Source organism: Littorina saxatilis, unplaced genomic scaffold (genome assembly GCF_037325665.1).
Source record: "Littorina saxatilis isolate snail1 unplaced genomic scaffold, US_GU_Lsax_2.0 scaffold_309, whole genome shotgun sequence".
Taxonomy (NCBI): domain Eukaryota; kingdom Metazoa; phylum Mollusca; class Gastropoda; order Littorinimorpha; family Littorinidae; genus Littorina; species Littorina saxatilis.
Genome location: NW_027127915.1, coordinates 1 through 14472, shown reverse-complemented (window position 1 = coordinate 14472; position 14472 = coordinate 1). Strand labels below are relative to the sequence as shown.

Genomic DNA, 14472 nt, shown 5'->3' with positions numbered 1-14472 from the left:
TTCCATTCATTTAATGATGGGCTTGTTTAGCATAATTGCTTTTGTATACACATGCATTTTACAGTCTGTGTGTTCAGTTGTAGAAACAATTTCTCTTCTTGAGACAATAATAGCTTTTTGTTAACTTTCGGAGTAAGGATTTGAATGATTTTCCCTGTGGCGATTATGTCCATGCAATCTGCAATCCTGTGATCACACATCCACATACAAACACAATCAGTCAAATCATAACAATAAGCATGTTTTGCAAAATAACGTTTGGTAGTTTTTATTCCTTTTCAATGGCATGCAACAAAACGGTGACATTTGCTTTTTGCAGACATTTAAAAAGCAGTGAATTTATACTGTTATAGCTTACAACCAGGCTATAACAGTGATTGAATGTTGCCCCAGTTGACAAAGGAACAGGAAATAGAATGCATGTACAACTTCTCGTCTCAAACTAAAATAAAGAAGAAAAACAAATCTGAATATCTTGTTAAAGAGAACAGAGAAAAAAAGTGTATTTTGTACCTTCAAAACCTCTTAAACAGCGCTTACATTAGATTTAAGAATTCAGTGAACTTAACGTATAACAACGATTGAATAACTCTGCCCAACATGACAAAGAAAAAAAGACAGATTTATTTCTCTCAAACAAAACCTTCAAACCTGTTGAAAAATAGGCTATTGCCTCCACCATCATTGTTCTGACCGCGCATAATAAACTGAACTTTTGACCAATGTCCAACAAAATTCAAATTAAGCTAAATCAAACACACTCTAAATAAATAATTAAATATGAAACTGCTCATGATTAAAAATAATGAAAACACATAATGCACACCCGGTGTATAACATTGTTCTGAAAGGAACAATACACGGCTTTGACTTTCTTTAAACTTATAAGTGGGCCTAATGCGTTCATGATAATAATGCAATATAACACAGTAAGGTAGTCTCGAGTCATATGATTACATATTTGTAACATGGAAAATAAACCAATGTTAAAATACTGTGAGGCATGAGAATTGGCATATAGATATATATATATTTCTGATGTTTTATATATATATATATATATACAGATTATTTAAAACACTCCACTGAATAGTCCACACAATCAAAACAACTAGCAGCATCTTTAGTAAGGTCTATGCTTTTTCAATTGCAACAAATGAAAAATATACTTTTGTTTCTAACAGAAAGTAAGAAAACTGCCAATTTATCCTTTGTATTATAGCTTCCAACAAACGTATAGCGACGATTGAATAATTTTGCCCCAGGTGACAAAGAAACATACAATAAAACTATTTTCCAACTTCTTGTCTCTCAAACAAAATTGAAAAAGCAAATCTTCAAACATCCTGTTAAAATAGGCCATTTGCCTCCACCATCGTTGTTTTGACAGCACATGCTGAAGTGACCTTTTGACCGATGCCCATGAAATACCAAATTAAGCTGATCTAAAGAGCCAAAAGTAAATGTACCATAAATACACTTTATATACACTCAAAATCTTTCTTTATTCTTTATTTCTTTATTTGGTGTTTAACGTCGTTTTCAACCACGCAGGTTATATCGCGACGGGGAAAGGGGGGGAGAAGGGATAGAGCACTTAAAATCGAAATCAATCATTACATGTGAAACACCACTATCATTGTGTTGACATTGAAATGTCACACACGATGACCCAGTGTTTATTATACGTTATGATTGTTTTGACTTTCCTACTAGCGGACCGTATGGTAGTTTGTGGTCACGATAATAAATAATAATGATCACACGATGACCCAGTGTTTATGATACGTTATGATTGTTTTGACTTTCCTACTAGCGGACCTTATGGTAGTTTGTGGTCACGATAATAAATAATAATGATAATAAAGTTAAAACGGCTATGCCTACGATGCCTTCGGGCCTTGTTTTTGGCCGATTTGAGCGAAATTGCTGTTATATATTGCTCAGCCAACCTTAATTAGAGCAACCCTTACCCTTGTTATCCCAAAGAAGTACTGTACGCCCCCTGCGGGTTAGGGGGAAGAATTTACCCGATGCTCCCCAGCATGTCGTAAGAGGCGACTAACGGATTCTGTTTCTCTCTCAATAAAATGTCACACACGATGACAAAGTGCATATGACACTTTGATTGTTTTGACTTTCCTAATAGCGGACCTTATCTTTACTTTATTTGGTGTTTAACGTCGTTTTCAACCGTTCAACGTTATATCGCGACGGGGAAAGGGGGGGGGGGGGATGATGGGATAGAGCCACTTGTTAATTGTTTCTTGTTCACAAAAGCACTACCAGAGCTGGACTCCAAGTTTAACATTGGCGAACGACAAGAAGAAGAAGACAAAAGCACTAATAAAAAAATTGCTCCAGGGGCTAGCAACGTAGTACAATATATGACCTTACTGGGAGAATGCAAGTTTCTAGTACAAAGGACTTAACATTTCTTACATACTGCTTGACTAAAATCTTTACAAACATTGACTATATTCTATACAAGAAACACTTAACAAGGGTAAAAGGAGAAACAGAATCCGTTAGTTGCCTCTTACGACATGCTGGGGAGCATCGGGTAAATTCTTCCCCCTAACCCGCAGGGGGGGGGGGGGGGGGGGGGTAGCGGACCTTATGGTAGTCTGTGTTCATGTTAATAAATAATGATAATACAGTTAAACAAGGGCAAAGCCACAAAGAATATGACTCACTTGCTTATATTTTGTTTTGTTTTGCTGATGTAATCACATGCATTTTATAAGTGTTCATAGGTTTCATAACCAAGACAAGTTTTTATCATGAAAGCTTCCATTATTTGAAAAGTTTTGAGTGTTCAATAGGTGGTCAGTTGTCAATACATATATAGCCTCGTTTTTGCTATGCAAATGAATTAAAAATAGCCAACTGCCTCCACCATCATTGTTTTGACCGCATATTAAACTGACCTTTGGATCAGTGCTAAGAAAGGTCACATCTAGCTTATTCAAAATGCCAAAAATGATTTGCATAAACACATACTAAATAAATCATTTAACATAAAACACAACCACCAGTGTGCTCATAGTCAAAATTAATAAAAACAAATAAAGATAAATGTGTAAATCATTGTCCAGTACAGCTCAAGACACAAACCTGCACTAGATATATATCCACTTAGTGGTAGTGATCAGCAACAACATTGGAAAGATGATCAGTAGCTGAAAAGCTGAACATTATTTAGTTTCGCTGATTTCTTTGCAAAGCAGTAATCCTGTTTCGTACATGTATAGTTCTTGACGTGTAGCCAGGTACGAATTATCAGAGTCTCTTCAGCCTGAAGGCACTTCTGGATATCCTCTTTTCTTGGCAGCACTTGCGTGGCGATATATTTTAACAAATGAGCCTCCACTGCCTTCACCTCCTCCTCCAACCACAGTCGACATGGCTGGCTTGAACCTTTGTGGACACAGATATCACAAGACCTATTACCGGAGATACAAAGGTTAAATATGTTATCGGATTAAAACTTTATAAGGAACAATCATGCCAACTCAATATGAGCGCCGGGTAGTCTGGTGGTCTAGGCCGACAACTCGTGATCTCAGTGTCTCTATTTCGAATCTTGATTGGGCATGGACATTTATTTTCCCGAGTCAACATTTGTTCTGATTCTTCTTCGTGGCACTAAAGCTAGTACACTAAAACTGTCACATTTTCACTGTCAATCTTAGTGCTGCTTACATTTTGGTTGTTCAATGTAAGTTAGATATAGTACCTCCTCTTTTTTCCAATTCCTGGGACTCCCGTCCCCGCCTCTAATACACGGAAGTGTATGTGGGCGTAATCCATCAATTACAAAAGATTTCAAATCTAAATTAAAACCGGAATTACAGACCCTGTACACATTCATTTTCAAAGCATGGGACAGAAGCCACGAATGGGCATGAGAAGTGGCAGGTCAGTTAGCCATTGCACTTGTTAACTGATCCACTTATTTATTCATTTTTAAATAATTATACAATTTACTGCTTAGTTTTGAATCAAGAAAACTGAGCGACAGCAGAAGGCCATTTTGATATGTTAAAGCACGTACGGATTTGAACTGCTCTTTGACAAAATGCCGCTCCTAGTTAGATTAACAGTTAACTCGTTATGAACACAGACCTGTTTACATCCTGCATTAAAACCAGTCATAAAAACACTCTCCAGAAGCTACCTTTTTTTTTTGTGGACCGGCTCGTTCATTTTATTTAAAGATTTTCTTTAAAGTTTTTCAATTCAAAGAACTGTGATCTTTGCTATATTGGAGAAAGATTAATGGAGATCACTTTTAGACTCAAAAAGACTTTCAAATTCCGGCAACAGCACAAGTCACTGACCGTAGCAAGAGATAATGTCGAAGCACAGACATACTGGTCAAATAAACTCGATGCGAAGCAGGCTCATGTTTTGCCAAACACAATTTGTTTGTTTCCATGTTCATTTGTGTACTGCATTTTGTAAATAAACTAATGCTGCGTCTAACCTCGGGACACGTTCGCTTGGTTCGCGGACGAACGACTGCAGTGACTCATGACTGACTAGCTTTGTTGTTGCACTGATCTCAATTCGATCACCAAAATGCAAGTGATTCGCTCTTCTTAGACTTCGCCAGACACTGCCACTTGACTTGATAGTTTTGCCGATATTCCTGTACAACTTGAGCTTTTTTGGTTGGCATTTTGTCCCCAGAGAGATCGGCCTTACGCTTACGACCCATGTCGATCGGACCGAATGCACAAAAACCACGCGTTGACCGACAAATACCTTGTTTTTGCACATGCGCAGACAAGGCTGTTCCGGTCGGCCTTGAGCTAAAAGGGTTTCCGGGAAATCAAAATCCCGGTGACTACTAGTACTACAATTTCGACTTTAAATTTTCACACACGGAAATGGTTCTCGTGACCGGAATTTCCGGTAGATTTCCGTAATACCGGAATTTAGACCCTAAATCCGTAATAATTCCGGGAGGGTAAACAGGTCTGTGAACATACTCTATGTTTCCTTCCAAGTGCTTTAGAGAAGGGTATTACCATACTCAAAAACACAATAACTATACGCTCCTAGTTAGATTAACAGTTAACACGTTATGAACAGGCTCTATTTTTCCTTCCAAGTGCTTCAGAGAAGGATATTACCTTACTCAAAAACACAATAACTATCTAGTTTACTGGTTTCGTTCTACTTTAAAGGAATAACTTTTGTGTGGATTGAGTCAGCTCCTTAAAGCTCAGTTCACAAAGAGAAAGAAGAGGTATAAATACAATGATTATGTTTCCACTCACTGTTGCGCGTTGCCTTTGATTTGAGCTTCTTTGGTTTGGAATGGCTCCACTGTTCAGGTAGGTACTCATTGTCAGTTGAACCTTGGGGAAAAAAAAAGATGATAGATTTTCTCAGCTGGCTTATCTTTATTTCAAATCATTTGATAGATTATGCAAAATAGCAAAAAAAGAACAACAGCTAAAAGACATATGCTTTTAAATATCAATTTCGTTGTCAAATAACTAAACACAAGAGTTTCCACTATGGAATGCGGCCATTCAACAACTAGGTAATGGGCGCTTAGTTAATCGTCCGTACATGACGCCAGCATTTCTTTCTTTCTTTATTTGGTGTTTAACGTCGTTTTCAACCACGAAGGTTATATCGCGACGAGGGAAAGGGGGAGATGAGATAGGGGAAAGGGTGGAGATGGGAGGGAGCCACTTGTTAAGTGTTTCTTGTTCACAAAAGCACTAATCAAAAAATTGCTCCAGGGGCTTGCAACGTAGTACAATATATGACCTTACTGGGAGAATGCAAGTTTCCAGTACAAAGGACTAAACATTTCTTACATACTGCTTGACTAAAATCTTTACAAACATTGACTATATTCTATACAAGAACCACTTAACAAGGGTTAAAGGAGAAACAGAATCCGTTAGTCGCCTCATACGACATGCGGGGTGCAGAGAAATAAGGATGTGGAAAAGAAGACTTTTGGTAAGTGAAATAAAGGTGATGGATCCAGTCAGGTAGAAATAAGACAACAAGAAAAGAATTGGAAAACTGCAGGGAATAGTAGGGAGAGTTTTCTTGGAAGGAAATATAGGTGAAAGGACTGGTAAGGCAGAAATAAGACAAAAGAAGAGAAGAAACAGAACCGTTAGTCGCCTCTTACGACATGCTGGGTAGCATCGGGTAAATTCTTTCTAGTCCCAACCAATATGGGACTCCCCCTAACCCGCGGGGGGGTGACGCCAGCATGTTTCTAAATTAATTTATATGCAATAAAGCTTACTTTCGTTAGATGACGCTGAAGGAGAAGTGATCTGTGTGAATACACTGCATCTTGTGTTCATCATTGCCACACCAACAGGAGAGAATGTCTAGGAGGAAGGGGGCTCGCCTGGGGACATAATAAAATTATAATTAATTATTTATTGTATTAATTATGTTATGTTCAAAATAAATAAACGTGTGTTCGGTGTTATGAGTGTACAGGAATGAACTATTCTTCAAAGGTACAAATACATTTCAGATGTAAGACAATCAAAATGCATCAACGAATGCAGTTCTACCCCTCATCCTTAACCCCCACCCACCCCCCAACATTGACGCCGTAAAAAAACACCTCCGACAAGCGTGTTGGACACAAACAACTCTGTGAGTTAAATTCAAGCTGTTCCCACTCGAACACAGGAACCCCCTGACCTTCATCCATCTCCAGTCGCGCCCCCATGGAAAATTGGTTGACTAAGGAGAAAGATATATACTGAACTGTTTGAGCATGCACTGCTGTCAGCAGCACACCGTTGAAACTTCCTTTGGATTTCTGGTGCTTCCTCATCATCAGCAGAATCTGACAAATACAAAAACATGAATAACCCTTGTGATATTACCTCATTTTTTGTTTGTTTGTTTGCTTAACGCCCAGCCGACCATGAAGGGCCATATCAGGGCGGTGCTGCTTTGACATATAACGTGCGCCACACACAAGACAGAAGTCGCAGCACAGGCTTCATGTCTCACCCAGTCACATTATTCTGACACCGGACCAACCAGTCCTAGCACTAACCCCAAATAATGCCAGACGCCAGGCGGAGCAGCCACTAGATTGCCAATTTTAAAGTCTTAGGTATGACCCGGCCGGGGTTCGAACCCACAACCTCCCGATCAAGGGGCGGACGCCTTACCACTAGGCCAACCGTGCCGGTCATATTACCTCATGCCAGGGTGACAAGTTTACACTAAATAAGTAAATGTATTCACTTTTACATGGAATGGCAGCTACAAATAAGAAATTAAATCTACTATGTTACTTTGTGGGAGTGAGGAGGGGGGAGGGGGGGGAGAGAGAAAGAAAAGTCATGTTTGCAACTACAAACTTAAGAGACTTTCAGACACTGAACAGCGACATCGCCATTCAAATATGTCCTGTCCCCACTCCAACACCATGTAGATGGGATGGATTCAGCCCATATTGTCCCTTACTGTCACCTACTGCAGTGGAGCGCTGCGGACTTAAATTAAGGGCCCCTCCTGTTTTTGAACACCAGGAGCTATCTAGTTTGCTGTTAGGTAGGCACCGGCTCATCTTTCCTGCTTCCTTACTTTCTTTTACTATCAACATTCTGTTCACAGTTGTTATTTCTGCCAAAGTGACCAATCGCATTTGTTTTTATCCGAAACTGGGAGTGCTTGCAGTACTGTAGTTGATAGCATGCGTACACAGAAGAAGAAGACTTACTGTCAGGTGCAGCTGTAGCAGGACAAGGTTGATGCATAGGCGGAGAGGGCTGGTTATGTGGCGGTGCCAAAGAGTCTTTTGTTGCGAACCTTCCTGATGCAGATCGTTCTGGAATAGGGCTGTGACCCTTTTCAACAAATTCTGTAAATAATAGTTACAATATGATAGAATAGATAAAATCCTAGATCGCAAGTACAAAAGTTTATGTAGTAAGTACCGTAGTATTAATGTTTGCTTTATTGTGTAATGCAAATTAATGTTAGCACAATATATCACATTGTAGTGTGCATTGAAGTATGAACGTTCTCAATTTAGATTTAAAACAAATACACTTAGTGTACACTACATTGGGGTGTGCACGTAAAAGATCCCACGATTGACAAAAGGGTCTTTCCTGGCAAAATTGTATAGGCATAGATAAAAATGTCCACCAAAATACCCGTGTGACTTGGAATAATAGGCCGTGAAAAGTAGGATATGCGCCGAAATGGCTGCGATCTGCTGGCCGATGTGAATGCGTGATGTATTGTGTAAAAAAATTCCATCTCACACGGCATAAATAAATCCCTGCGCCTTGAATAAAAATTGAAAAGAAAAAAAATCCCTGCGCTTAGAACTGTACCCACGGAATACGCGCGATATAAGCCTCATATTGATTGATTGAAATAAAATTGTATTGGTGGTTCAATGTCACTAGCCACAACAAAGGCGATACCAGAGAGAGGGAGACCGGGATTCAAACCTGTGACTATGAGAGTCAGAGGAACTATATGTAGTCCACGCTGTGTACCGAATGAGCCATCCCAGCCCCCCAATTTAGAAGAAGAAGAAGAGGCAGAAGAAGCAGAAGGAGAAGAAGATGAATTTAAGAATACAAAAAAAAGGTTATTACAATACTAGATTTAGAGATAGTCTAGCTGTGTTCATTTTGTGCAAAAAGAGCAAAGGAATTCATGTTTGTTTGTTTATTTGTTGCTTAACGTCCAGCCGACTACGCAGAGCCATATCAGGACGAGGAAGGGGGGGATGAAGGGGGCCACTTGTCAAGCGATTCCTGTTTACAAATGCACTAACCCATTACTTGTGTCCCAGCAGGCTTTAGTAAAACTAAATTAATACCTACTGGAAGATTACCAGTTTCCAGTATGTTAAAATAGGCTTAACCTATCTACTGCTGGACTTACATCAGAACACTAACAGATTAAACTATACATGAATCGCGAGACAAGCGGCAAGAGAAGAGATTTTTGGAAAAAATACAGGTGAATGAGCAAGAAGGCAGAAAAAAGAAAAGAATTCATGAAGAAAAAGAGAGCATGACAGGAAAGAGGAACCAAAAATCTACCTAACAGCAAACTAGAAAGCTCCTGCGGTTCCAAAAACAGGAGGGGCCTTTAATTTCATAACCGCAGTGCCCCACTGCGGGAAAAGGAATTCATGTTCAAAATGTCACACATACCTGCCTCCTCATCCGAGGTGATGGCTTCATCTTCAGCCACTTCCATCTCATCCAGGGTGCAGCGCTGGTGGTCTTGCAGCTTCCCCTTTTCAAGGGCAAGGAGTAATTTGCTGACTTTGGCCAACTGCATCATGTCTGATGGGAGGCGGTAGTACTCGCGGTGTCCCATAAACTGAGCAAGGGCATCCAGCTCGTTGTCCTTCAAACTGACTATCTGGGACAGAGTAGCAACCTGCTTTCGAAGTGAAGTAGATGTGATGAACTGTGGCTCTGCCAACTGCGCTGATGTCACAAACTTTCGAAGCGTGTCAGATCCCCGAATGTGCCCCTCCGACTGAAAGAATGAGCAAGAAAACACAAATTTGTTGGAGCCGCTGACACCAGCATCATCCCTTTTTTGCACAAGCAGTTCCACAGCTGCTTTCACCTGTGCAGTCATGAGAATTGGGACAATTCGGCCACGTTTTCCGATTATCTCAATCCTGGTCAGCTTGTTACATAGGATTTTTTCAAATGTGCTAAGTGATTTGAAGACATCTTTCACACAGTCACAGCACCGTCGGAGGATGCCATTTTGGATGCGTCGTAAGCGAGACTGAGCTTCGACAACATTATTATGCAGTCCGCCGATACCGACAAATAGCCTACCTGGAAGCTTTCGTGGGCACAGAAAATGAGCCAGAGGACTTCGCTGATACTGCCTGGCGCACTTCAGTTCCTGCCATCGTTCAGAATTGCCAAATCGAACAATCAAAAAGAGTACGACTGAGGAAGTAACTGGGACATTCTTCGCTGTTCCTTCCAACTGGCAACTCAACTGAACTTGTTAGCCTTTGTTGGTGATCTGTTTCGACCGTATATTTTTGTTCTTTTTTCATTATAAATGCCTTATTTTGTCTGAGAAAAAGAACCAGTTGCTGAAAAAGAATGCACAACTCTGATGCATGTTTTTCAGAGGCAAAAGAGCATAGACTGCAGATAGCAAACATATTTCATTGCCTTGGTCATCACAGGAAACTCACAAGTAATGCAGGTCAAACATTTAACAAATCAAATCGCAAAAACAAAATATCTTCAGACAGGGCAACAAATAATCTACTCTATAAAAACTCACCATTTGGGAGTCAACTGAGTGATGGCTGCTTATAGAGTCCTCTGTCACAAGCGCCTGTGGTTCGAAGCTGCAGTCAACTGTAGGAAAGACAGACAGAAAGCGCCTGTGGTTGCATGATGCTTGGGACTTAACCTGTTTTTGAGCTTCATATTTCCCCTTTACGTTGGTTTACAGTTAGAACAGTCTAGTTAACTGTTTTCATATTTGTGTATAATAAATTTGATATGGGAGATTTTACTTCATTCGTACTGAAGCTTGCGTAGAGTCCAGCTAGATCAGCTGTAAGTCCTATTTCATAGACTGGACTGGAGAAAGGCATTATGGTTTGTCTATACATGCGACTCAGTTGCAGTCGCCCTCTTGTTCCTGAATCAAGCTGAAGCCAAATACTGGTTGAACGTCCGTATATATATGTATCGTCTATCGTCAGACTACATCGTCTGTCTTCCGTCTATCGTCTGTCTTCCATCTACCGTCTGTCTTCCGTCTATTGTATGTCTTCCGTCTGTCTTCCATCTATTGTCTGTCTTCCGTCTATTGTCTGTCTTCCATCTATTGTCTGTCTTCTGTCTATTGTCTGTCTTCCGTCTATCTTCTATCTATCGTCTGTCTTCCATCTATCGTCTGTCTTCCGTCTATTGTCTGTCTTCCGTCTATTGTCTGTCTTCCATCTATCGTCTGTCTTCCGTCTATCGTCTGTCTTCCGTCTATTGTCTGTCTTCGATCTACCATCTGTCTTCCAACTATTGTCTGTCTTCCATCTATCTTCTGTCTATTGTCTGTCTTCCGTCTATTGTCTGTCTTCCGTCTATCATCAGACTACATCCCAAGAATTCAGCATTTTCTCTAGTGGGTCCTCTATTTTCTCTGTTAACTGTGGGTCAGTCCATTCATCAGATTGGGATCTGCATATATATGAGCGTTGCATAGGCAAAGGCAATATTGCCGATTCATTACAAAGCACTGGAAAGACCGTCTGCTAGACTGCAGCTACTAGTTTTGCAAGGTGTGTTGCAGGAATTGAATTTTTACCAGGGATGTATTTCATAGACGGCAAGAATTTAGTTTTTGTACAAACTATATCGTCTGTCGACCAGTAACAGAAGCAAACCTGACCAGGTATGTGCATGCAAGCACTTAATTCATCCACGGTGATGAAACAGGAAGCATGCTTTATTGTTGTAAATATATATATAGGATATTGAGCAGCTTCCGTTGACATATATGGCCTTATGACCGAAATAGGTCCATGTACATGTGAGACTATCAAATCATAACCCTGAATTCTCCAATGTGTATCAGAATAGCAATTTAACTACATATCTTAGTCATAACTAAACTGTGTTAACTGTAGTGTGATCACCCCTCCAGAAGTATTGCATAACAGTTAGTTAGTCAGGGGTTCCACTGGGTTTTTGCTTTTTGCGTTTGCATACACAACATGACTGAAAAAATGCGTATGAGCCGGGGAAAACGCGTACCATTACAAACTTAATTGGGGGAAAAAACGCGAAGGAGAAGTGTGTTTTTCTCACTACGATTGAGAAGACATGCAGTGTTGGCGTTAACCGGTAATTACCGGTATTTTACCGGTTGAAACGAAAAAATCCCGGAACAAAATTGGCTGCCGTTGATTTTTAGAACTACCGGTCTTTTTTCGCTGGCAAAACTATAAAACCAGTACTCTGAGCTGGATTCTAACTGGTTCCAATGACCAGCCTACCGTTTTTTTCTGGACTGTTTGCTTCATAAAAGTTTGCGTACCGGTTTGAAAAAAGTACTAGCGCCATCACTGGACATGATGATGATAGGTAAGGCCAAAAAAAAAAATAGGTGTGGTTACGGTAACATAGCCCCAAAAAATAGGGTAGGTAGGTAGGCAATCACTTTTTTTTTTTTTTTTACTTTTTTTTCTAATGTGTACAAATTAAACCCCACTTGACAGGGAAATAAGTGTGCGACTCGGGCGCTTTCGCTTTCATTGCGTTTTTTGCACTCGTTTTTTTTTTTTTTTGACAAATGTAATAAAAAGTTATAGATCGGCCCATAAAAATAGGGTAGGTCGGGTTACCGTAACCACACCTATTTTTTTTTTAGGCCTAACTAAAAGAAGTCCCTTCATCAGATTCTGTTCTTTCACTTTCCGACGACAGATCGGTCTGTTTGCGTTTTGCAGTGGCTCTGTACAGGTAATAGGCCTCTAAGCGAGGAACTGAACTATTTGCATGGCGCTAAATGGAAGATATTTCAGCCTGAAAAACAATCACTGTGGGTCAGTCCGATGTAATCAGAGTAGACCCGGACACCCCTGGCCTGTAAACTGAATCGGCAGTGCACCAAACTAATGGCATGTGTGATAAGGCAGACCATTGTTTTGCTGAACACAGCAGGATCAATTATTTATTCTGTGACTCATGACCCCCCCCCCCCCCCCCTCCCCAAAGAAATGTAATGCAATCTTCCTCTTCGGTAGAGCTGGTCATTCATAAGGCTATCGCCGGTGGCAGTGACCTAAGGAATAAAGATTCAATTCGGTAGAGCACTGGTACTATGGCCTCTGGCGATAAGTACACGAGTGTTAACAGTGATGAACAAGGCGGGTGGGGAGAATCAGAGGTGGGAGTTCAGGTGCTCTCTTCGTGGCTATTTAGTGTTTTGAGTGCAATTGTAATTTTGCGTGACAAAATGCAACATGTCGGTGAAAATGTGTACGGAGGCTGAAAACTGCGTATACTTTTGTGTGTGCAATAAGTGGAACCCCTGAGTTAGTTCCTTACTTTCTGGTTAAATCTTGCCATTCAACAAAATAAAAATGGGATTACATTGTACCTGGATGATTGCTGGTGTCATCTGGCAATGGTATGGCAGGTAGACTCTTAGCCAGTGCAGCCTGCACCATTCTTTGGCCGTATGAGAAATGTGGGAAGTACTCCCTTGTTTTAAATCTCTGGCCTCGGCCTCCTGGTTCCACTAGTGACATAATAGAACATTTTATTAGTAAATTTTCATTTGATTAATAATATCATCCTACATACGTGAGAGAGACACTCGTGAGATAATAATCGTTCAAATCACACGTGTGTATATCATGTAAATGAGGTCATGTCAAGCAAGTCTGGCAGGGACCTGTTTTTCCACTGCTTATGATGCCAAAGTCACCGAGACAAACGTCATTATAGAAGAAAAAAGATTGCGCTCGCTAATTACCTTCGATGAATTTTTAGAACTAACACGTCAAGCCACACTTTCAGAGTGACGTTTCTTTGCTTTGACGTAATAGATTGCACGAGGCTTTAGAAGAGATCGAGGTTCCAAAACAAGCGTCTTCAATTTAGCTGCCTCGACTGCAGGACATTTTCAGTAAAATACACGTAAGTACAGTATGTAGGATAAACAGAATACTACATGGCTTGCTGTTTTGTACCAGATTTACACTCGTTGCTTTTTAAAATAGTGAATAGCTCGCTTTCGCTCGCAGTTCAATATTTAAAAAAACAACTCATGAAAATCTGGTACGACACAGCAAGCCATACATAGTATTCTCTATTTATACTTCCCTAACTCACATAAAAGCATGTGTACATTTTTAATTGAGAAGCATTGTCATTCAGGTGTGTCTGATCCAAAGGAGTTGGACTTGGAGTATGATGAGAATGCATTATGTCTTACCACTGACGAGTCTCTGTCAGATGATGAATTGTATGATGCCGAAGAAGGCAGTGAGTTTTCTGACACTGTGACAGTGACATTGCGTCAAAGATGGTAGTGGTCGAGGGGGACCATGGGTTGAATGTCGAGGAGAGAAAAGAAAAAGAGAGCCTATACACTGTTCAATTAGCGGCTATGCTAATTATTTTGTCTGTAATGAACTTAAGTTGATGAGTTTGGGGGAGATACAAAGTACCCGAGCTACTGTAACCGGACTGCCTGGTCTCTGGGAAGAGACAGGGATAAACCATGCACGGAAAAAGTACATCATAGGTTTGAGGGGAAGCAGTAATGTCGTGGACAGGAGAAGAAAACAGAACAAAAAGAGGATGAAGAGAAAAAAAGAGGAACAAAAACGTGTGCGTGTGTATGGGTAAAGTAAAACACAAACAGTAGTTGGGTTTTTTTCAACAGACGGATTTCGTCCCCAGAACGGAAGAATGGCTCCAATACATG

At 40.4% G+C, this 14472-nt stretch overlaps 1 protein-coding gene across 3 annotated transcripts; it reads right to left on the bottom strand.

The window, feature by feature from the left end:
- Positions 1-252: 252 nt before the first annotated feature.
- LOC138956284 (uncharacterized) lies at positions 253-14398 on the bottom strand. 3 transcript variants are annotated; one of them, XM_070327682.1, is made up of 8 exons: positions 13138-14396; positions 10309-10385; positions 9195-9528; positions 7736-7876; positions 6767-6847; positions 6287-6394; positions 5289-5369; positions 253-3420 (listed from the first exon to the last, which is right to left on the bottom strand). In XM_070327682.1, the coding sequence occupies exons 1-6, from the start codon at positions 13286-13288 to the stop codon at positions 6375-6377; spliced, it is 804 nt and encodes a 267-aa protein (XP_070183783.1). In that variant the 5' UTR covers positions 13289-14396; the 3' UTR covers positions 253-3420; positions 5289-5369; positions 6287-6374. The 3 variants fall into 3 exon arrangements, with proteins under 3 accessions (XP_070183783.1, XP_070183784.1, XP_070183782.1); XM_070327683.1 differs by lacking the exon at positions 6767-6847 and having other exon boundaries at positions 13138-14398; XM_070327681.1 differs by lacking the exons at positions 253-3420; positions 5289-5369; positions 6287-6394 and having other exon boundaries at positions 6402-6847; positions 13138-14398.
- Positions 14399-14472: the final 74 nt, after the last annotated feature.